The 22588-nt window shown below is 27.5% G+C and overlaps 5 protein-coding genes across 8 annotated transcripts; 3 read left to right on the top strand and 2 right to left on the bottom strand.

Annotated features, from left to right (window-relative positions):
* The first annotated feature begins 739 nt into the window (after positions 1-739).
* On the top strand, positions 740-4777 carry Rplp0 (ribosomal protein LP0). The gene is made up of 5 exons (XM_074254387.1): positions 740-781; positions 1455-1549; positions 2747-3157; positions 3227-3571; positions 4549-4777. The coding sequence occupies exons 2-5, from the start codon at positions 1496-1498 to the stop codon at positions 4687-4689; spliced, it is 951 nt and encodes a 316-aa protein (XP_074110488.1). The 5' UTR covers positions 740-781; positions 1455-1495; the 3' UTR covers positions 4690-4777.
* A 555-nt stretch (positions 4778-5332) lies between these two features.
* On the top strand, positions 5333-10481 carry LOC141534163 (glutamate--cysteine ligase-like). Its single transcript, XM_074253327.1, has 7 exons — positions 5333-5719; positions 7036-7145; positions 7229-7414; positions 8413-8585; positions 8644-8861; positions 8965-9333; positions 9728-10481. Exons 1-7 carry the CDS (start codon positions 5570-5572, stop codon positions 10436-10438), a joined length of 1917 nt encoding a protein of 638 aa, XP_074109428.1. The 5' UTR covers positions 5333-5569; the 3' UTR covers positions 10439-10481.
* Positions 10482-11996: 1515 nt separating this feature from the next.
* Positions 11997-20803, top strand: LOC141534164 (glutamate--cysteine ligase catalytic subunit-like). 2 transcript variants are annotated; one of them, XM_074253328.1, is made up of 7 exons: positions 11997-12136; positions 12714-12869; positions 13020-13129; positions 13201-13386; positions 13454-13626; positions 13720-13937; positions 19451-20803. In XM_074253328.1, the coding sequence occupies exons 2-7, from the start codon at positions 12720-12722 to the stop codon at positions 20474-20476; spliced, it is 1863 nt and encodes a 620-aa protein (XP_074109429.1). In that variant the 5' UTR covers positions 11997-12136; positions 12714-12719; the 3' UTR covers positions 20477-20803. The 2 variants fall into 2 exon arrangements, with proteins under 2 accessions (XP_074109429.1, XP_074109430.1); XM_074253329.1 differs by having other exon boundaries at positions 11998-12136; positions 12665-12869.
* Positions 13791-19440, bottom strand: LOC141534165 (uncharacterized). Of its 3 annotated transcripts, none has more exons than XM_074253333.1 (4): positions 16722-19440; positions 16181-16525; positions 15579-15691; positions 13791-13929 (listed from the first exon to the last, which is right to left on the bottom strand). In XM_074253333.1, the coding sequence occupies exons 1-2, from the start codon at positions 17461-17463 to the stop codon at positions 16428-16430; spliced, it is 840 nt and encodes a 279-aa protein (XP_074109434.1). In that variant the 5' UTR covers positions 17464-19440; the 3' UTR covers positions 13791-13929; positions 15579-15691; positions 16181-16427. The 3 variants fall into 3 exon arrangements, with proteins under 3 accessions (XP_074109434.1, XP_074109432.1, XP_074109431.1); XM_074253331.1 differs by having other exon boundaries at positions 16243-16525; XM_074253330.1 differs by having other exon boundaries at positions 15579-16525.
* Mpv17 (Mitochondrial inner membrane protein MPV17) lies at positions 20493-22286 on the bottom strand. The gene is made up of 4 exons (XM_074253334.1): positions 22078-22286; positions 21897-22012; positions 20822-21043; positions 20493-20719 (listed from the first exon to the last, which is right to left on the bottom strand). The coding sequence occupies exons 1-4, from the start codon at positions 22148-22150 to the stop codon at positions 20567-20569; spliced, it is 564 nt and encodes a 187-aa protein (XP_074109435.1). The 5' UTR covers positions 22151-22286; the 3' UTR covers positions 20493-20566.
* Between the last annotated feature and the right edge of the window lie 302 nt (positions 22287-22588).

The raw sequence follows: 22588 nt of genomic DNA, 5'->3' as shown, positions 1-22588 counted from the left end.
GAATTTTTTTTTAAATACTTATTATTTGAAGAAAATATTAGTTTATCGCACTCTTGATTTTTTTTTGAGTCAATAATGAGTCAAACTTTGGTTTAAAAAAAAAGTTATTGTTATTTTCGAAAAATTTAATAAAAATGCTTTGGAAGTAAGACCTACCATAAAAACCGCAGTAATACCCACACTTATAATTTATAACTTATAATTTTTTTTTAATTTCTCGGATGTGAAATTTTTTTTCTAAATTTTTTTCTTTACAATTCAAATAATAATAAAGTTAAGGGACGTTTTTAACTTTTTGATTCTTTGTAATCATTTGATTAAAACTAAAAAATATTTTTCCCAAAATGCAAAATTGCAAAATTTTTTACATATGAAATTTTTTTTTAATTTTCTTGATAAAAAAAAATTGTAAGAATTTTTAAATGTCTGCTTACTTAATTTTTATTATAATTTAATTGTTATAAAAATCTAAAAAATTGTTAGATGTCTGTTGAATTCAGTATCACCGCATATCAAATGAAAAATTACACGCTCAGTATTTTTTTAAGAAATTAATATTTAAATATTGAATTTACTGTCATATTTTTTTGCATAATAAAAATTTATAAATTTATTATTGACTATTTTATTTATTTACTTTTACTGAAAAAATTCAAGTTTTAATTTTTTGCGCGGTTAAAAGTTTAACCCCAGCGCCTTTGTTGTGAAAAATTAAAACTAAAAGCCCAATCGTGGCCACGCTTCCTTTTCCTCTTTCATTACGCCCGTATACTTTGCTGTGGTAAGATGTATTTGAATACTTTTAATTATTTGCAAGCAATTAATAATTATTATTAAAAAATATCACTCCAAAAAAAAAAAAAACTCGGTATATTTTTACGTAATAATTTCATAAAATAATAAATTATTTTTTCTATTTAATTCTGTATTTTTGTGATTAAATAAATTTTTTGAGGTTAAATGGCCATGTGGTTGAAAAAAATTTTTGTAGCTTAATAAATATAGTAAATAACAAGAAAAAATAAATTATTGCTTAGAAATAACAATTAAGTTAGCCGACATTTTTAATTTTTTGATTTTGATCAATTTATTAAATTTAAACTAAAAAAAATTTTTTTTAAATTGCACTTACAGTTAATCAAATTTTTTTACAAGTGAGTTTTTTAAAAAATTTTTTCTCATCATTTTTCCAATAAAAAAAAGTAAGAAAATTTTTAGATGTCGGCCAACTTTATTTTCACGCTTATAATGATGAAAAATTCACGCGTCTGATATGTCGATCAGTCATGTAGAAGCTAGAAATAGCTGAACCCACTACGTGCCGGCATAGAAGTTGAAGAACGCGCTGAAGTGCTGTCTGAATCTCAATAAATAATAAAATTCATTATTTATTTTTTTACTTGCTAATAAATAAAATTGAAAATTATGTATTAATTTATTAATTATATTTTCAGTCCTTAAATTCTGGTAGAGTATCCCTATTCTCACTTTCAAGATGGGTAGGGAGGACAAAGCAACGTGGAAGTCAAACTACTTCTTAAAACTTATTGTAAGTATTTAAAAACTGAAAACAAAATTATTTCTAAATTAATTTGGTTGATATTTTATAATTTTTGTTACAAATAAATTATGCCGAAAAAAATCGACATTTAGAAATTCAAAAAAGTCAAAAATTTAATTTTTTAGAACAAATTTTTTTTGTTAATATATAAAAACTAAAAAAATCAACGAAAATTAATTTAGTTGATATTTGATTATTTTATTACAATTAAATTAGGAAATAGGAAATTGACATGAGAAATTTTTAAAAAATTGAAAGTGCAATGTTTTAGAACAAATTTTTTTGTTGAAAAAAAAAAAAAAAAAAAAAAATCAATTTTTTGGAAAGAATAAAAAAACTATAAAATAAAGAAAACTTAATTTAGTAAATATTTGATAATTTTTGTTACAATTAAATTACAAAAAAAAAAATTGACATTTAGAAATTCAAAAAAATCAAAAATATAATTTTTCAGAACAAATTTTTTTTTTAATAAAAAAAAAACTAAAAAAATCAATGAAAATTAATTTAGTTGATATTTGATAATTTTTTACAATTGAATCAGGAAATAGATAATTGACATGTGAAATTTGAAAAAAATAAAAAATGCAATGTTTTAGAACACATTTTGTTTGTTAAAAAAAAACTATACAATGCAATTTTATAGAACGAATTTATTTGTTAAAAAAAAAAAACCTTTAAAATAAAGAAAAATTAATTGACTAGATATTTGATAAATTTTGTCACGATTAAATTATGAAAAAAAAATTGACATGTAGTTCTTAACAAACAAAAACTGCAATTTTTTAAAATCAACTTTTAGAACAAATTTTTTTGTTAAAAAAGAATAAATTAAAATTCATTTAGTAGATATGTGATAATTTTTGTTACAGTTAAATTAGGAAATAAAAAATTGACATGTGAAATTTAAAAAAAATGAAAAATGCAATTTTTTAAAAACAATTTTTTAGAACAAAATTTTTTGTTAGAAAAGAATAAATTAAATTTATTTTAGTAGATATGTGATAATTTTAGATACAATTAAATTATTAAAAAAAAATAATTTACATGTAGAGTTTTTAAAAAACAAAAAAAGCAATTTTTTAGAAGAAATTTAATTGCTAAAAAACAATGTTTTTTTTTTTAATGGTCAAATGACGACTTTAATATCATAAAAACAAAACTAATAGTGAATTATAATTACAGCAATTGTTGGACGATTACCCAAAATGTTTCATCGTGGGCGCAGACAATGTTGGTTCAAAGCAGATGCAGCAGATCCGTATGTCTCTGCGTGGAACCGCAGTGGTCCTCATGGGAAAGAACACCATGATGCGTAAAGCTATCCGCGGTCACATTGAGCGCAACGCAGCTTTGGAGAAACTTCTCCCCCACATTCGCGGAAACGTCGGTTTCGTCTTCACCCGCAGCGACCTTGTTGAGGTCCGCGACAAGCTTCTGGAGAACAAAGTCCGCGCTCCAGCTCGTGCTGGTGCCATCGCGCCCCTCAGTGTCATCATTCCCGCGCAAAACACCGGTTTGGGTCCCGAGAAGACTTCTTTCTTCCAGGCTTTGAGTATCCCCACCAAGATTTCCAAGGGTACCATTGAAATCATCGTAAGTTCTTATAAAATTATCAAAACAATTTAAATATCTTGATACAAATTTTAATAATAATATTTTCAGAACGATGTCCACATCTTGAAACCCGGTGACAAAGTCGGAGCTTCAGAAGCAACTCTTCTGAACATGTTGAACATTTCTCCGTTTTCATACGGTCTGATGGTCGAGCAGGTCTACGACTCAGGTACCATCTTCGCCCCGGAGATCCTGGACATCAAGCCCGAGGACTTAAGGGACAAATTCATGGCTGGAGTCGCCAACTTGGCTTCAATTTGTTTGGCTGTCGGCTACCCGACTGTTGCCAGTGCTCCTCACAGCATTGTCAACGGATTCAAGAACTTGTTGGCTCTCGCCGCCGTCACCGACGTTGAATTCGAGGAAGCCAAGACCATCAAGGAGTACATCAAGGTATAAAATCCAAAAACTTTCCTTTAAGTTTTTAATAATTTAATTTTTTGGTAAATATTTACAAGTGGGGTCAACCATTTTCATTTTTATTTTTTTGGTCCAAGTTTCTATTTAATTTTGTTGAAATATTTTTTTTAAATGCATAAAGAAATGAACAATTTAAAAAAAAAAGTTGATTATCACGATTTTAACAAATTTTCCAAAAAATTTATAAATTTTTTAGAAAATTGTGATATTCAATTTTTTTTTTTTTAATTGTTCGTTTTTTTATGTACACGGAAAGAACAAGATGGCACAGGATATCATCCCAGATTATACTGAGTAAAAAAATTTTCAGATAGTAGCTAGTATAATCCAGATTACAATGAGTAGAATCCAGATATCACTCAGTATAATCTGGATTATACTAGCTAATATCTGATTTTTTTTTTTTTTTTTTTTTCACTATAGATATCACTGAGTGTAATCTGGGATGATATGCAGTGTCATCTTGTTCTTTCCGTGTACATTAAAAAAAAAATATATCAAAAAAAGATAAAATATAAATTCTATCCAAAAATATACGAGCCAAATTTTTTCCAACTTTTGAAGGCAAAAAAGCTATCGAAATCTTAATTTTTTTCTTTCACGATATTTTTATCACAAATGCGCTATAAAAACGAGCAATAAAAAAAATTTTTAAATGTTAATTTTTTATCTAAATATGGATGGCTCAAGATAAGGTTGACCCCACTTGTAAATAATTACCAAATTTTTTTAGCTGAAAAAAATTAATGGAAATTTTTTTAATTAAATTAGTCTAAAAGCTATAAGAAATGCAGCAATACTAAAAATATCAGGCATAAAATTTGTGCAGTTACTGTGTTTTAAAATTAGGCAACCGATTTAATAATTGTTATAAAAATCTAAAAAATTTTTAGATGTCTTTACAATTTACTATCACAATTTTGTATATTAATTTAATTTTGTTAATTCAGGACCCGAGCAAATTCGCTGCCGTCGCCGCCGCTCCAGCTGCCACAGCCGCTGCTGCTGCCCCAGCTGTTGACAAGAAGGAAGAAAAGAAAGAAGACTCGGAATCCGAGGATGATGACATGGGTTTCGGTCTTTTTGACTAAGTCCAAAGCTATTCAGGATCTACGTGATTTGTTGCTGATGATTTTTTACCAGCGTCTAATAAATCCAACTTTCATTTAAAAAATAAAATTATATTTTTTTTAATCATCCTTCCCAATTTAAGTTTATATTTTTATACTCTATGAAAAATTAATTTAGCCAACATTTTTAATTGTTGAATTTATTAAATTAAAACAAAAAAATATTTTTTTTAAATTGCACTTTTTTACAAATGAAAATTTTTTATGAAAAAAAATTGTTAATAATTAAATAATTAAATTAGAACAAAAAAATATTTAAAAAAAATTTTTTTTATAAATGAAATTTTTTTGAGATTTTTTAGAATAATTTTTTTGATGAAAAAAAATTCTAAAAATTTTTAAATGTCAGCTATCTTAATTTTCATTGACATTTTTATCTAATCTTATAATTAAAAAAAAAAAAAAAAAATCTTAAGACATTACACTAAAAAATGAAATTTTAATCTATTAAGGCGTTGTTTATCTTTGCCGTAATTGTCAATTATAAATGATAAATTTAAAATAGTCATGGCGCCGATAAAGTAGTAAATTTATCGCAAGTGATCATGGGACTATTTTATATTAAATATATATTTACACGTAGTAGGAAATGGAAGTGTAGTCGATAGTTTACATCGAGCCAACTACAATCTACAACCTACAACCACTGCCAGTTAACAATTGAATTTACCGGAGTGTTCATCATTATTTTTATATTAGTTGTTACTGCTATTTAATAAGCCGCTTATTTCAGTTATTAATAACTTGTATGAGGTAGTCACTCGGCTGGAACCCAAGTTAAAAATTTATTGTGTTAATATTATTGTTGTTATTATTATTTTTTTTTTTATAAATAAAAGGCATGGGTTTGTTAACTGAAGGTCATCCTATAAGTTGGGAAGAAACAAAAAAACTTTCTAAACACGTGAGAAAGCATGGAATAATTCAGTTTATTAATTTGTATAAAAAATTGAGAGACCGAGAGGGTGATGTACTTAAGTGGGGTGATGAGGTAATGTTTTTTTTATTATTGTTTTTACTCCTTTTTTTTTTATTATTATTATTATTATTATTATTCATTATTTTTATTTAATATAATTAATTGAATTTTTTTTTTTTTAGTAATTTCTTATAAAAAAAATTGACAAGTATTTATTGAATGTCATTTTTTTAGTGTAAAAAGTGAATTAATTAATAATACTGAAGTTAGCCGTCAGCTGTTAATTTTAAAAATTTCAATAACAAATTAATTACAATAAAAAAAATGCTTTTAAAAATTTTTTCTTGTAATTTTTATGAAAATAAATTTAATAATTTTTAGAATTTTTTTTAACAAATAAATTATGGCAAAAAAAATTGACATTTAAAAATTAACAATCCAATTTTTTAAAATCATTTTTTTATCAAATAAAATTAAAAAATTCTCTAGTGACTGCTAACTTTAATGTCATGTAATTTTTATTTATTTTCATATGTGGAATTTTTTGATTAAATTTTTTTAATGAAAATGAAGTGAGCCGACATTGCAAAATTTTTAGAAATTTTTATTGAAAAAATTTCAATGAAACAATTAAAAAAAAAAAATTTCACCTGTAAAAAACTTGAAAAACTATAAAGTGTAATTTTTTAATAATATTTTTTTAGTTGCAATTTAATTAATAAAAAAAATAAAAAAATTTTCAAACTTCTGCTAACTTGAGTGTCATAAATTATTGTAAAATTCTAAAATAATTTTTAATATCTGTAAACTTTAGTGTCATATTAATTAGTGGTGTGAAAAATGATAATAAATTTAATTAAAAATTATTATTAAATAAAAATATTCTTAGAAATCTTTATTGATTTGAAATTCTTAGAAATAAATTGTTATCATAATATATACATATATATTATTATTTCTTTAGAATGCAATCGATATGAGGTAATAAAGTCAAAGTAAATAATATATTAGCGTAGTAGTAAAAAATTAAAAAAGTTCAAGTGAGTTAAATTAAATAATTTCACTTATTTAAAAATTTATTGCAGCAATAATTTATAGATTTGCTTACTATTGAGCAATAAAATTTCATAACTTACATAACAATGTGTGTGTTTATCAGTAAAATATAGCCAAGTCACTATTTAAACTTTTAGTAAAAAAATTGATTTTAGTGATGAGTCACGTCACGTTGATACAATGTTAGAAATAAAAATTGCCATGTAATTGTTGATATTTAAACCGCAATTTTTATTTCCTCAACCAATTAATATTAATCAAGTTAATGACTTTGACAAATTAGACTTAGCTGGTATGTAAATTGTAAATTAATGTCCTTTTTTTTTTTCAAGGTCGAGTATATGCTGGTGAAGCTGAACCATGAAAAGAAAACGGCTAAATTGAGTCTGAGGTCGTATGATCTCATGCTAAAACTCAATGAAAAGGAGCAGGCTGATCCTAGGTATTTAAAGTTTCTCTTTTAATGATTATAATTAATCAATTTACTGAGTAATAATGATTTTTATTATTGTCCATTTTTTTTAGCGCGGTAAAATGCTTGTGGAGACCGGAATTCGGAGCTTATATGATTGAAGGGACTCCAGGACAGCCGTATGGAGGCTTAATGGCTCATTTTAATATTGTTGAGGCTAATATGAGACATCGGAGATTGGAAGCTGAGGAACAATTAAAGTCTAAAGAAATATTAATGACTTTTACTAATTTTTTGAGGTATTAATTTTTTTTCATAGAGTTGATGCTCACCTATGGGTACTTATCTTTACAATAATAAAAAATAATAAATTGAAAAATTAATTGAAATAAAAATTTTCAAGCTTTAAGATATTTCAAAAATTCTTAAAATTAAAATAAAAATTAATAGCAGTATTAATTTACTAGAAACTATGTGACTGCCGTGATTTGTAAATTATAAAAAATTAAAATTTTGCTTTATTAAATAATTACTTTTGTTAAAATGCACTGTACTTTTTTAAATATTGACGTTTTTAAAGATATAAGCTCATCCCGATGTTACACTCATCAAGAGCTTTAATTTGAGTACCCACATGCATTTTTATATATTTTTCATTTATACATATATATAATATATACAAATATATGAAAAATTGATGTAGGTACTCAAATAAAAGGTCTCGATGAGTGTAACATCGGGATGAGCTTATATCTTTAAAAATGTCTATATTTCACAAGATACAAGGTTATTTTGTAAATAATGACTTTTGTTAAAATGCAGTGTACTTTCTTAAATATTGACGTTTTTAAAGATATAAGCTCATCTCGATGTTACACTAATCAAGAACTTTCATTTGAATACCCACATGTATTTTTATATATTTTTCATATATTCATATATATAAATATATAAAATATATGAAAAATTGATGTGGGTACTCAAATAAAAGGTCTCGATGAGTGTAATATCAAAATGAGCTTAAATCTTAAAAAATGTCAATATTTCACAAGATACAAGGTCATTTCTTAATTATGTATCTAAAGATAGAGCATTTACGAATGCAGCCTAAGTACTTGTCATAATAAATTGATTATTAGTGAGAATGAGATGAAATCTTGAAACAGCACAAATTCAAGTCAAGACCTTTCCAATGATACTAAATTTCAGTGAAAAAACCGATTTTATCATATGACTATCCTGGACACAAATTTTTTCTTGTTCTCTTAATAATATAAAAAAATGTTTTAATTAACAGATTAGGCAGTCCTGATTCAACAGAACCACCAGCAAACCCAACACCAGATGCTGGATATCAAAGAAGTTTATTTCTTTCCGATGAAGCTGTATTTCCAGGTCATCCCCGTTTCAAGACACTTGCTACAAACATCAGACAACGTCGGGGTGAAAAAGTAATCATAAATGTTCCCAGTAAGTATTTTCATAAAAAATCTTCTTTCAAAATAAATAAAAAATTAAATTATTACAGTTTACAAAGATGAAAACACCCCAAAGCCTTTCCGTGAAGACTTATCAGCTTTAGGAGACGACGGAAGCAGCGCAAAAGTCGCTGAAGACGACCACATCTACATGGACGCTATGGGCTTCGGAATGGGGTGCTGCTGTTTGCAGGTGACTTTCCAAGCAAGTAACATCCGGGAAGCTAGGACTTTGTACGACCAGTTGACGCCTTTGTGTCCTATAATGGTTTGTACCCACTATCGCAAACGAAAGTTCAAATTTTCGTTTATTTGTTAAACCTAAAAATTTTAAAACCAGGTAAAAAAATGTTTATTCAACGTTCAAACAGTTGGCTCTGACGGCTGCCAGTCCCGTTTACCGAGGATACCTTGCTGACATCGACAGTCGGTGGTTTGTCGTCTCCAATTCCGTGGATTGTCGGACCAGAGGTGAGCGCGAGCTTGAACCACTCAAAGGCGAGGAGTTCATCATCAAGACCTCGAGATACGGTTCTGTTGAGTCTTACCTCAGCGAGCAGGGAGACAAGTACAATGATACCCAGTTGCTTTATGATAAAGAGGTCTACAATCAGCTGATTGATAATGGGATTGATCATCTTTTGGCTCAGCATGTTGCTCATTTATTTATTCGGGATTGTGTTTGTCTTATGTCCACGCAGTTGGATCAAAATGATGAAACAGACACTGATCATTTTGAGGTAGTTATTTTTTTAATTTAGTTTTCATTAACAAATATTTTTATTTAATATTTAAAAATTTATTTTTTATTTAAAATTTTTGTCAAAATAGTTTCTTAAATATTTTTCATTTAGAATTTTTGTTTAAACGTTTTTAAATTTCTTTTTTATTTAAAATTTTATCAAAATATTTTTTTTAATATTTTCATTTAAAATTTTTGTTAAAAAATTTCTTATTCAATATTTTTAAATTGCTTTTTTATTTAGAATTTTTGTTAAAATATTTAAAAATTTCTTTTTTATTCAAAATATTTTTGATTTAAAATTTTTGTCAAAATAGTTTCTTAAATATTTTTTATTCAAAATTTTTGTTAAAATATTTTCTATTTAATAATTTCATAAAAATTAATTTTAGAATTTGCAATCAACAAATTGGCGTTCAATGCGTTTCAAGCCTCCACCACCAAACTCATCAATCGGATGGCGAGTAGAATTTCGACCTTGCGACGTCCAAATGACTGATTTTGAGAACGCAGCGGTAGTCTGTTTCATCGTGCTGCTATCACGAGTAATTCTCAGCTACAATCTCAATTTACTGATACCCATAAGCAAAGTAATCGAGAACATGTCACGAGGCGAGAAGCGCGACGCAGTAAACAAACAAAAATTCTGGTTCCGGAAAGATATAACTTCAACGAACGAGAAAGATAACGCTTTAAAGGCTGACCAATACGGGGAGTTCACTGTTAATGAGATTATAAACGGCAAGGACGGCGTATTTGTCGGGCTGATCCCGCTTATCAACAGCTACTTGAACAACATGAACGTCGACGCAGACACTCACTGCACTATCCAGCGCTATCTCAAGCTGATTAGGAAACGTGCCTCTGGCGAGCTGATGACTACCGCAGCCTGGATTAGAAAGGAGGTCGTCAATCATCCAGAGTACAAAAAAGACTCCGTGGTCAACGAGACTATGACTTACGACATTATCAAAAGTGCTTACGAGATTCAGAAGGGCGTCAGGTCTTGCCCAGAGTTGCTGGGCTGCTGCACTACTTCAAAAACTACCGAAACTATTCCAGCGGCTATTGCCATCGCTGAGAAATGTCACTTGGTCAATTAATTCATTCGTTTTTTTTTTTCTTTTTTTTTTTTTTTTTTTCTTTTTCAACACAGTATTTAGTTATTATTCATTGTAAAATATTTAAGAATAATTTTTTTAACTAGATTTTTAGGGGCGTAAAACTTAAATATTTTTTCATTATTTATACAGTAGTTACAGTAAAAATTTATTTTTTTTTTGCATTGGAAAATATTATTTTTAAACACTTATACACTTTAAAAATTTATATTTACTTATTAGCATTGTCAAAGTTTTACAAAATCAATTGACAAAAATTTATACAATTATTAAATTTAGAAAAATAATGTAAAATTGTACACGGAAAAAACAAGATGACACTGAATATCATCCCAGATTATACTCAGTGATATTTGTAGAGAAAAAAATTTCAGATAGTAGCTAGTATAATCTAGATTATACTGAGTGATATCTGGATTATACTCATTATAATCTCTCATTTCACTCAGTAATATCTCTGATTATACCGCGTAAGATTACACTGGATATAATCCGAGATAGTATTCTGTATAATTTGGATTATAATCTGTAGAATCTTAGATTATACCCAGTGATATCTCCAGCATTTTTTTTCTAGCGCTTGCGCACAACATTATTATATCTATTATGTATTTTAGGTATTAGGATAGTCAAATATTGTTTTAAATACTATCTAAAATTTTTTTTCACCAAAGATATCACTGAGTATAATCTGGGATGACTCCATTGTCATCTTGTTCTTTCCGTGAACAATGGAAGTTTAATTTTTTTTTTTTTACATTGGAAAATATTATTTTTTGTATTTTAAACACTTATACACTTTTAAAATTTATATTTACTTATTGTCAGATTTTTTAAAAATCAATTTACAAAAAATTTATACGATTATTAAATTTATAAAAATAATGTAAAATTGTATGGGGATATTTTTTTATACTAAAAAAAAATTTTTTTGTTTTTGGGATTTTAATTAAAAATTATTTGAATTAATGGCTATAAATTTTTTATATAAATATGTATAAAATAAATATGAAAAAAAATGCATTTATAAATTAAAATAAAAGTAGTATTAATAATGATAACCTTTGAACGTAATTGATAAATAATATATTTTATTTTCTTTTAATTAATTGTTAAAAGAAAAATATAATTAAAGTTTTTCATTTGGATGGAAATTTTTTAACAAATTATTGAGTTTGAATAAAATATATTAATCACTACTTTAAATTAAATTTATATACTTAAATGGTCGATGATTGAACGAGTACCAAGTTTTAAATTGATTTAAATTGTTATTAAACAAACTATGTCGGCTGTAAATATTTGCATGCCTTTTGAATGATTCACTATTGCTACGTAGATCTATAAAAAGGTAAACGCGTTGTTACGTAACAATTTCATCTGAGTTATACGTGAAAATAATTTTTCTTTGACTGATGTTTAAGTTTTAAAAAATATTAATAATTTTGTTAAATAATCTATTTAAGGAAAATTACTCAGCAGATTTTTAGATATTTACATAATTTTAATAAATTCATTTAAAAATAGTTTATCAGTGACTCTGATTAAGATAGTCAAGTTAAGATTTACTATGCGCATACTAATTTTCCTGCTACTGCTTGATAATTGCAAATTCAACGCAGCATAAAGTGACAGTCGACGGCTGGTATCGGATTCAGTTATTGTGTGTCAACGGTCAGAGTAAGTCAATTTAACAAATTAATATATAAAAAATTAAGTTAGCTGACATTTAAACATTTTGATAATTTTTTTTTTAATTGTAAATTCAATTTTTAAAAAATATTTTTTAGTTTTAATTTAATAAATAATAAAAAATTTTAAATATCGGCTAAATTTTAAATTATGAAAATTAAGTTAGTTGAGATTTAAAAATTATTAGAATTTTTTTTATTAAAAAAAAAAAAAAAATAATTTATTTGTAAAAAATTATAAGTGCAATTTTTTAATTCTAATTTAATAAGTAAAAAAAAAAAAAATTGAAAATATCGGCTAACTTTAATATTGTAAAATTATGAACGTTAGCTGAGATTTAAAAATTTTTGGAATTTTTTTTAATTGAAAAAATTATTAAAAAAAAAATTTTATAGTGCAATTTTAAAAAAATATTTTTCCGTTCAAATTTAATAAATAAAAAAATAAAAAATGTCAGCTAACTTTAACATTAAAAAATAACAATATTCATTTACATATCACCGTATTAATTTCAAGCCACAAGTGTGCTGTTATTAAATACTTGATTATTATTTTTGAAATCAAGAAAAATATGGGCCAACTCACAGAAGGTAAAGTACTTACTTGGGAAGAAATAAAAAATATTAAGGAGTACGTGCGTGAGCACGGAATAATTCAATTTATCAATTTGTACAAAAGATGCAAGGACAAACAAGACAATGACTTCAAATGGGGCGATGAGGTACTAATTATTCCAATTGAATTTAATTAAAAAAAAAAATTAACCATCTGCGTCGTAAAGTTGACAGTAAATTAAAAAATTAATGCAAATTATTCTTAATATAAATTACGCACTAATTTGTAATTTAAATTAATATAATTAATTTTTCAGATTGAATATACAATAGTTAAATTTGACGACTTAGAAAAATCGGCAAAATTGAATTTAATTTCTCACAAACTGATTGTTGAATTAAACAAAAAAGAAAATCAGTCTCCTGAGTATGTTTTTTTTTTTTTTTTAATCTCAAGATTAACTTTTAAATTTTTATTCACGAGAGATTTATCTTCAGGTCAGTGGAGTGTCTCTGGAGGCCAGAGTTCAGTTCTTATCAAATAGAATCAACTCCGGGAAAACCGTTCGGTGCATCATTAAAAGATTTCAATAATGTTGAGGCAAATATGCTGAACCGTCGAGTCGAGGCGATGGAATTTCTCAAGCCTGGAGAAAGGCTAATAACAATAACTTCATTCCCAAGGTTTGTACGAATAAACTTTCGTACTAAAAATAAAGTAAAGAAAGTTAATTTTTAATTTCTATTCCAGATTGGGCTGTTCCAATTTTAGCGAGCCTCCTGGGAAGCCAACGCCTCACTCTGGGTCCATCAGAAGTTTGTTTGTCCAAGAAGGAACTCTTTTTCAGGGGCACAGAAGGTGGCATGCAATCACCGAGAATGTAGAGCTCCGTCGAGGAGAAAAAATAGAAATTAATGTTCCGAGTGAGTTTCTTCTTTTTCTTCTTAATTTTTTTTTAATAATAATATTATTGTTATTATTATCATTATTAATTACTGACGAATAATTATCGCCAGTTTTTCGAGACAAAAATGTCCCAAAGCCATTCAGAGAAAATTTTGGGTCTCTGGGTGATAACGGAGAAGCTCAGAGACTTGCCAAAGACGACCATGTTTACATGGACTCTACAGGATTCGGAATGGGAGGTTGTTGCTTGCAAGCAACGCTGCTTGGTAGAGATCTCACAGAAGCCCAGGTCTTATATGATCAATTGACAGTATTCTGTCCTGTAATGGTAAATATAAAAAAAAATTAGTATTTAATAATAATAACTAGCAACCTTGCAGTCACTATGTGACTGCAGTGACTAGTGAGCTATAAATGAATAAAATTTTGCTTTATTAAATAATGACTTTTGTTAAATTGCACTGTAATTTCTTAAATATTGACGTTTTTGAAGATATAAACTCATCTTGATGTTACACTCATCAAGAGCTTTCATTTGAGTACCCACATGCATTTTTATATATTTTTCATATATTCATATATATATTAGGGTGTTTCAAAAAAAGACGAAGTTTTTTTTTCTTTTGGTGTCTAAAAATTGATAGTATACCTAAAAACAAAAATTTTGGCGCCCATGTGAGCTCTTAATATCAATAGTAAGATTTGCCTGTATCCATTTCTTTATTTTCCATTTAAATAACACGGGAAAAATTTTTTTTAATTTTTTAATTTTTATTACTTTGGAACGGTTCATCGTAACAACAATCTGAAAAATGATACTTGTAGGAAATTTTACGCTCTACAAAAAACGTCTGAAGACCAAAGTTCCTCAGATTAACGGCTTCAAAGATACCCGCGGTCAAAGATAACACTAATAAAAAATTTATAATATCTTCCAATAAAACTACAAAAAAAATATCATATGCTATATTTTTATTATTTTTTATGTTAAATTACTTCAATTCCGTTAACCTGAGACTGTAAACTTTTTTTTTTTTACTAATTAATTCAATACTTAACTCACGAAATGCACTAATATATAAATATAAACGTTAAAAATATCTTATAAATGATTTTTTGGTCTCTTTTATAACAAATTTATTTTTTTTTTTTACTAAATATTAAGAAATTTAATTGAACAATTAATTCTTTATAACAAAAAACTATATTTACAACTTGTTACAACAATTTTTCAACTTGAAAATATTACAGTTTTATAAAATTACTTTTATTGTAATTAGGATATTGTTTTCTATGTTCTGTCACTACTTGCAACAAATATTGAAGCTGTTCTTCATCTTTTGTTAAGCATCGATTATACTGCTCTATCAATGCCACGCCGCGTTCTGCTACATCATTCACAACTTGAAGTTTCCCGAAATACTCCAAGTTTTCTAAGAAATTCGGATTCTGAGGCCACAAAGTAACATCCTCATCAATGAACTCATACGACAAATCAAACGATTCAAATATATTAATCGATCTCATAGATACAAATTGACTAAGATCTTTATTTAATAATGACTCTAAATTCTTCTTATCTATTATAAAGCGATTTGTTGTAGTTTCATTGGCTTTACAGTTTTTAAGAGCATGAACTATTCTTTTTTTTGTTCCAACTGAAACATTTTTATCAAAGAGAGATAAAACAGACAGCTCGTTGTTTAAATACCACAAGTGATCGGCTAATTTTTGTGAGCATGTCTGTGAAAGACTATTATTAAATCTTTCATATGAAATTAATTCTTTAATCAAAGTTAAATCATTATTAGGTGCTGTTATAGCACACGGCGCAGTGAACCAAGCTTTTAATTAGAATATTATGATAAATAAACAAAGTTCTCGTAATCCATCTATTTCCGATTTAGTAAGATGAAATTCATTTCTGAATAAAAAAATTTTTAAACTATATATTGCTTTAGCCATTCACCTTGCATGATGGACCGGTCCAGGATGCTTAAATGTAATATTTGTGGTAGTAGTACCCAAAAATATTAATGATAATTCCAGAAGTTCACGGTAATCGTCTCGACAATGATCCATCTACAAAAAAAGTTACAAGTCAAAATGAAATTGATTATATCGCAATTTCCAAGTTGAGAAGACTAATTATTATTAACTGATATGAGGTAAAAGTTGTAAAATATTTTACAAACGCAATTTTAATCGTTAAAGATGATTGAAAGTATAACAGTCATGTGAAACTGATTTTCAATATTTTTAATCACGACGGCAAGTTAATTAATCAGAGTAAAATTGATAATTGAGGAGCTTATTTTCAAAAGGGTATCTTTTGATTTTTGATTAATCGAGACAAAAAACTAGTTATCTTCAATTATAAATATTTGTATTTAACTTCTTTTAATTTAGCTATAAAGTGCAATCGGTTATGAAGCTGCAATTCGATTTTCATTTATAAATGTTCATAATTCTCAAAGTAATTAGTATTTAAAAGTTCAGAAAACTGGTATTTTAAAATATGAAAAGATACCCTTTTGAAAATCAGCTTCTCAATTATACTGAACTTTATACATTTTTCTTTTCCACTTTAACGTCAGTTAATAATTCTTCAGCGCTGGATTAAAAAATTTTACTTCTATTTGATTATTAACGAATTTCAAAATCTCATCTTTGATTGGTGTTATTACTTCCAAAACTTTTTTGTCACAAATAACAGCCGTAAAGTTTGATTGGTCAATTTCATCCCACTTCTTTTAAATCTCTGATAAATTGGAACGTTTGGGCCAGACGAAGCAGGCCAGTATACTTCAAATGCACTTCAAAGAACAATTTCAAAAATATGGTGTCGGCATGGCAAGTACAACAGTTTTCTACTAAGAGCCTTTTCTACTAATACACACGCACCATTTCTGATTCCTGAAAAATAAAATGAGAATTGCTAGTGAAGTATCGATTTTTTAGAGTAGTACGGAGAAATCTTTTCAATTTGAAAAAAAAAAAATAACTCATAACTTGGAAATTAATGGTTAATACTAAAAATCTGATTTGATTTAGCATTTAAACATTACGGTAATCAACCATGTTATATTTTTTTTATTAATAAATTATTTACCCGTATTTGACGCCGTAGTATCAGAACACAATGCTTTGATGTTGTCAGTATTAATATCCCATTGTTTTACTGTTTTAATAATAGCCGAAGCTTGGTTTTGTCCAGTCCCAGATTCTAGTTTAGGAACTCCTAACAGTTGAAATTTACCTGATGATGATAAAATAATCGGAAGCCGGTCAACTTGTTCTGTACCTGTAATATCTGATAACAGTTTTCCATCAAAATGTAGTACATAATTGTCAGTTTCCAGATTAGTCTTCAGATTTAACGCCGCTTCTTTCCGGAATTTTTCCCTTGCTCGGTGAATAGTCACATGACTAAAGTTTACGCTTGCACAATCAATGTTCAAGCTAGATAATAAAGTAGCAATAATGTAAGTCGCCATCCTACTAGTCACGTTAGCTCTATCCAAAGCCGCAGCAAGTTCTGGTGTCATTATATCAATTTTTGGAACTTGTTGTTTTGGCATTTCATCTTCATAATCAGAGATTATACGAGAAGTATTACTTTCCAAAGATTTCTGGGATAATTGAGATGGGTGACTTGATATTTTATGATTAGCAACATCATCAGTCTTAACTGCACAATAATAGTTGACATTGTCGTTATCAAACTCTCCGATATTATTATTACTATCATTACCATTATTATTATAGTTTTTATTATTGCTATCAATGTTCTCTTCACTATTATTATCACTATTATTGTTATTATTATCATAATTGCTGATATCAACATCCATGTCTTCGACATCTTTTAAAATTGGTTGAGAATTATATGAAATAAAACCACGTCGACTGGAAGATTTTTGTCCCAAATAAAATAATCTTTTTTCTCCAGTATATTTAAAACATCCGCATGAGCTACATCAAATAGTTTATTTAATTCATCTTGAAAAACGGATTCCTTTTTTTTTTTGAGACTTTGACTTTTTCATTTTACGGTTTTTTTGTAAATTCTTCCATCGATTGTGATTTGAGATTAGTTTCAAAAAAGCAGATTTTTTCTCTCTTGTCGGGATTTGTGCCGCACACCAAATTTCAAAAACTTTGTTGATAGTGATTGATATACTTTCTTTAACTGACAAATTTTTCGTATCAAGATAATAAAATAAAAGCGACATAACCTCTTTCAGAGAGGGTAATTTTTTTCCAACTAATTCACTTAACACATCACCAATCAAGTACACTGTTTTCACCATTATGGTCACAAAATTTATAACTAATACATTTCAACTAATTAATTTAATAATATAACGGATTGAAAAAACAGTCAGTATCAATGAACAAAGACAATGACGAGAAGATATAGTAAAGCGTTGAGAGCAAAGCAACTAAATGAAGTTAGTACCGAACAACCAGGCTTACCAACACAGAGCTTATTAGCTACAACACTCAAATTAAATGAATATAATACTCTGTACCGACAGAGCTAAATAAAGCTCTGTTGATATTTTTCAAATAAAAAACATTTGATCAAGTTTTATAGTAGATTTAATTGATTTAACGTATTTACAGAATTTTCATATTATTTTGAATAATATGCAATGATGAGTGTTTGGTGAGTTTGTGTAATAAGGAACTTTACATTTTCCTCTTACAAAAATTTATAAATTTTATAAAATATAAAATAAATTTGTTATAAGAAAGACCAAAAAATCATTTATGTGACAATTTTAACGTTTATATTTATATATTAGTGCATTTCGTGAGTTAAGTATTGAATTAATTAGTAAAAAAAAAAAGTTTACAGTCTCAGGTTAACGGAATTAAAGTAATTTAACATAAAAAATAATAAAAATATAGCATGTGATATTTTTTTTTGTAATTTTATTGGAAAATATTATAAATTTTTTATTAGTGTTATCTTTGACCGCGGATATCTTTGAAGCTGTTAATCTGAGGAACTTTGGTCTTCAGATGTTTTTTGTAGAGCGTAAAATTTCCTACTAATATCATTTTTCAGATTGTTGTTACGATGAACCGTTCCAAAGTAATAAAAATTAAAAAATTAAAAAAAATTTTTCCAGTGTTATTTAAATGGAAAATAAAGAAATGGATACAGGCAAATCTTACTATTGATATTAAGAGCTCACATGGGCGCCAAAATTTTTGTTTTTAGGTATACTATCAATTTTTAGACATCAAAAGAAAAAAAAAAATTCGTCTTTTTTTGAAACACCCTAATATATATAAATATATAAAATATATGAAAAATTGATGTGGGTACTTAAATGAAAGGTCTCGATGAGTGTAATATCGGGATGAGGTTATATCTTTAAAAATGTCAATAGTTCACAAGATACAAGGTCATTTCTGAAATAATTACTTTTGTTAAGTTGCAGTGTACTTTCTTTAATATTGACGTTTTTAGAGATATAAGCTCATCCCGATTTTATACTCATCAAGGGCTTTCATTTGAGTACATACATGCATTTTTGATATATTTTTCATATATATTATATATATAAATATATAAAATATATGAAAAATTGATGTGGGTACTCTAATGAAAGGTCTCGATAAGTGTAATGTCAGGGTGAGCTCATATCTTTAAAAATATCAATAATTCACAAGATACAAAGTCATTTCTTAATTATGTATCTAGAAATCTTTGCAATCATAATGAAAAAAACCGATTTTTACATCACTATCCTGAACACAAAATTATTCTTATTCTCTTAATAATATATATAATAACAATAACAATAATAATAATAATAAAATCAGGTAGCACTTACGGTAGCAGCTCCCATATTTCGCGGTTATCTTACTGAGGTTGATAACCGATGGATACCGTCGCTTGGAGCAACTGATGACAGAACGCGAGGAGAACGAGGTCTGGCGCCTCTGAAGCCTGGAGAACTATTGATGAGAACTGGAAGAAACGGATCCGTCGAGTGGTACCTCAGTGAAGAAGGCCAGCGGTACAACGATCTTCCTCTGAGTTATGATGACAAGTGGGTGAACCTGATGATGGAAAATGGAGTCGGAAAAGCTCTTGCTCAGCATATCGCTCATCTGATGTCAAGAGACCCAGTGTCAATTTTGTCGACTCAGATTCATGTAGACGACCAAACTGAAACAACCTGTTTTGAGAATATCCAAGGATCGACCTGGAGATCGATGAGATTCAAGCCACCACCGAGTAATTCGGATATCGGGTGGAGGGTCGAGTTCCGTCCGATGGACATCCAGATGACGGACTTTGAAAACGCAGCTGCGTGCTGCTTTGTAATTTTGTTGGCCAAGATCATTCTTTATTTCAATTTAAATGTCTTGATTCCGCTGAGCAAGGTCGAGGACAACATGATGAGGTCGCAGAAACGTGACGCTGTCAATACAGAGAAGTTGTGGTTCCGTAAAGACATTACTTCCCATAATGTTGCAACAGATCAACCGATTGATCAAGAGTACGATGAATTTACGGTTAATGAAATTATAAATGGAAAAAAAAGCTTTATAGGCATAATCCCGCTGATTAATTCTTACGTTGATGATATGAAGGTTGACGCTGAGACTCGGAGTATCATTGACCAGTTCTTGAATCTTTTTAGCAAACGAGCCAAGGGAGAACTTCTCACTGACGCTGCGTGGATGCGGAAACAAGTACTCACTCATCCAGAGTACAAACACGACGCTGTTGTTTCCGAGCGTATTAACTATGATCTGCTTAAAAAAATCGATCTGATCGCTCGTGGCCATCAGACATGTCCAGATTTATTTGGGTCTCATGTTCTCAAAAAATTACCCTAAATAATTGTCTCAAAAAAATTTTTTTTAAATATTTATGTAAAAAGTAATACTTAAAAGTAATACACACATTTTAAAATCTCACCAAGTACATTATTGTGTTGTATTATTTTTTTTATGCAATGTATCTCTGTTGGTTCTAAAAGACACGTAAGTATTCCAAAAGACAGCCACTGATTGGACGAACAGTACTTGATAGTGCAACGGTACAAATGTAAAATTTATCAACTGGACCATTGGCCATAACTGAGTCAAAAAAAATAAATGTTTATGAAATTGAAATTTTTATTATTAAATTGTAATTAATAAATTCTAAATATTAAATTTTAATTATTAAATTTTAATTACCTTATAATTATTTATAAGAATATCTTTGTACTCATTGGACAGCTTAGTTTTTATTCCATTAATATCATTGCCTTGCATCAATCCAATTGAGCTTAGCAAAACGACGATAAATGTCGGAGCAAACAGTAATTGATCAAAAGCAACTTTTTTTAAAGCAACTACTGTTCCTTTGGAGCCAATATATTTGTCAAGCACTCCATACCACGTTCTTGTTGCTGGACCCTGCTTTTAATTATTATTATTATTACGAATTTTTATAATACTGAAGTCAGCTGACATCTGATGGTTTTTAGGATTTTTTTTCGATAAATAATTTATCACAATAAAAGACTTCTAAAAAATTCCACTTCTAGATCTCAAAAAAATTTATTGTTGCTTTTTTTTAAATGTTTTTTTTTTTTAGTAATAATTTATTTGTTGTAAAAATCCAAAAAATTAACAATTGTTAGCTTACTTCAGCTTTATAAATTTGTTATATTATTACAATAATAAGCCACTGAAGTTAATTGACATTAGAAATTTTTTTATAATTTTTAGCTATTAAATTATTATGAAAAAAAATATGAGGTTGAAGGTAGCAGACACTTGACAATTTTTTGATGTTTCTTGAAAAATAAACTAGGCATAGAAAATTATTAAAAAAATCTCATTCATAATTTTTCAGATTCTAAAGATGAAATTTTCAATAAAAATTTTCTTACTATAATTTGTTTGTTAAAAAAAATTCTTAAAATTATCAAATGTCTCTCAATTTCAGTATCATAAAAAAATTCCACATGTGAAAATTAAAAAAAAAAATCATTACGACATTAAAGTTAGCTGTCACTTGATAATTTTTTAATTTTTTTTAACAAATAAATTTGTTCCAAAAAATTATTTAAAAAAAATTGCATAAATGTCAATTTTTTTTTGCCATAATTTATTTGTTACAAAAATTCTTAAAATTATCAACTATTTGCTAAGTTTACTATCATAAAATCATTATTGAATTTTTTTTTTGTTTGTTATTGAGTTGTTATAAAAATTAAAAAAATTGACAGTTGTCAGATAACTTCAGCAATTGTTATACACTCACACCAATAAAAAATCCAATTGCATAAAATTTAGCCGTCCGCATAAAGTCTAGGTCACTGAAACTCCGATTTTCAACTAAATTCTGAGCCATTTGATCTCCAACAGCCATCAAAGCTCCTAAAAATATTTATACCTCAATAAATGTCAAAAATTAAATTTTAAATAATTAATTTTATAATTACCAGCTTGCAGAGCTTGCAATCCCAATGGATATTTAACCAAGAGTTGTTTATAAAATTTAAAAAATCCACTCATTTTATTTACTTGTTCATTATTTTGGAGGTTAAGTTGTTTAGCAGATAGAGCGCATACAATCAGAGTAGAATTGTCAAGTTTTTTATTAAACTACTAGAAATTTGAATAGCGCGCTACGCGCGCGCCTAGATTTCAACCAATGATGAATCGTGGCGCGATTTTTACGAGTTTCGACCTTTGACTAACTTCAAGACTATCATCATGTATTTTAATTTAGAGGATAAACATGTCTTATATAAAATGACGTTAAAGTTAGTGGTCACTAGACAATTTATTAATTTTTTAAAAACAAATTTGTTTCAAAAAATTATCTGTAAAAAATTGCATTTTTCAGTTTTTTTTAATTTTTACATCTCCCTTTTTTTTTTTGGTATAATTGATTCGTTAAAAAATTCTTAAATTTATTTAATGAACAATAAGTAAATTTTGCGCATGCGT

Source organism: Cotesia typhae, unplaced genomic scaffold, assembly GCF_013202065.1.
Source record: "Cotesia typhae breed Kobodo isofemale line unplaced genomic scaffold, CoteBio_Ctyphae scaffold_13, whole genome shotgun sequence".
NCBI classification, from domain to species: domain Eukaryota; kingdom Metazoa; phylum Arthropoda; class Insecta; order Hymenoptera; family Braconidae; genus Cotesia; species Cotesia typhae.
This window is presented reverse-complemented; position numbering and strand designations above follow the sequence as displayed.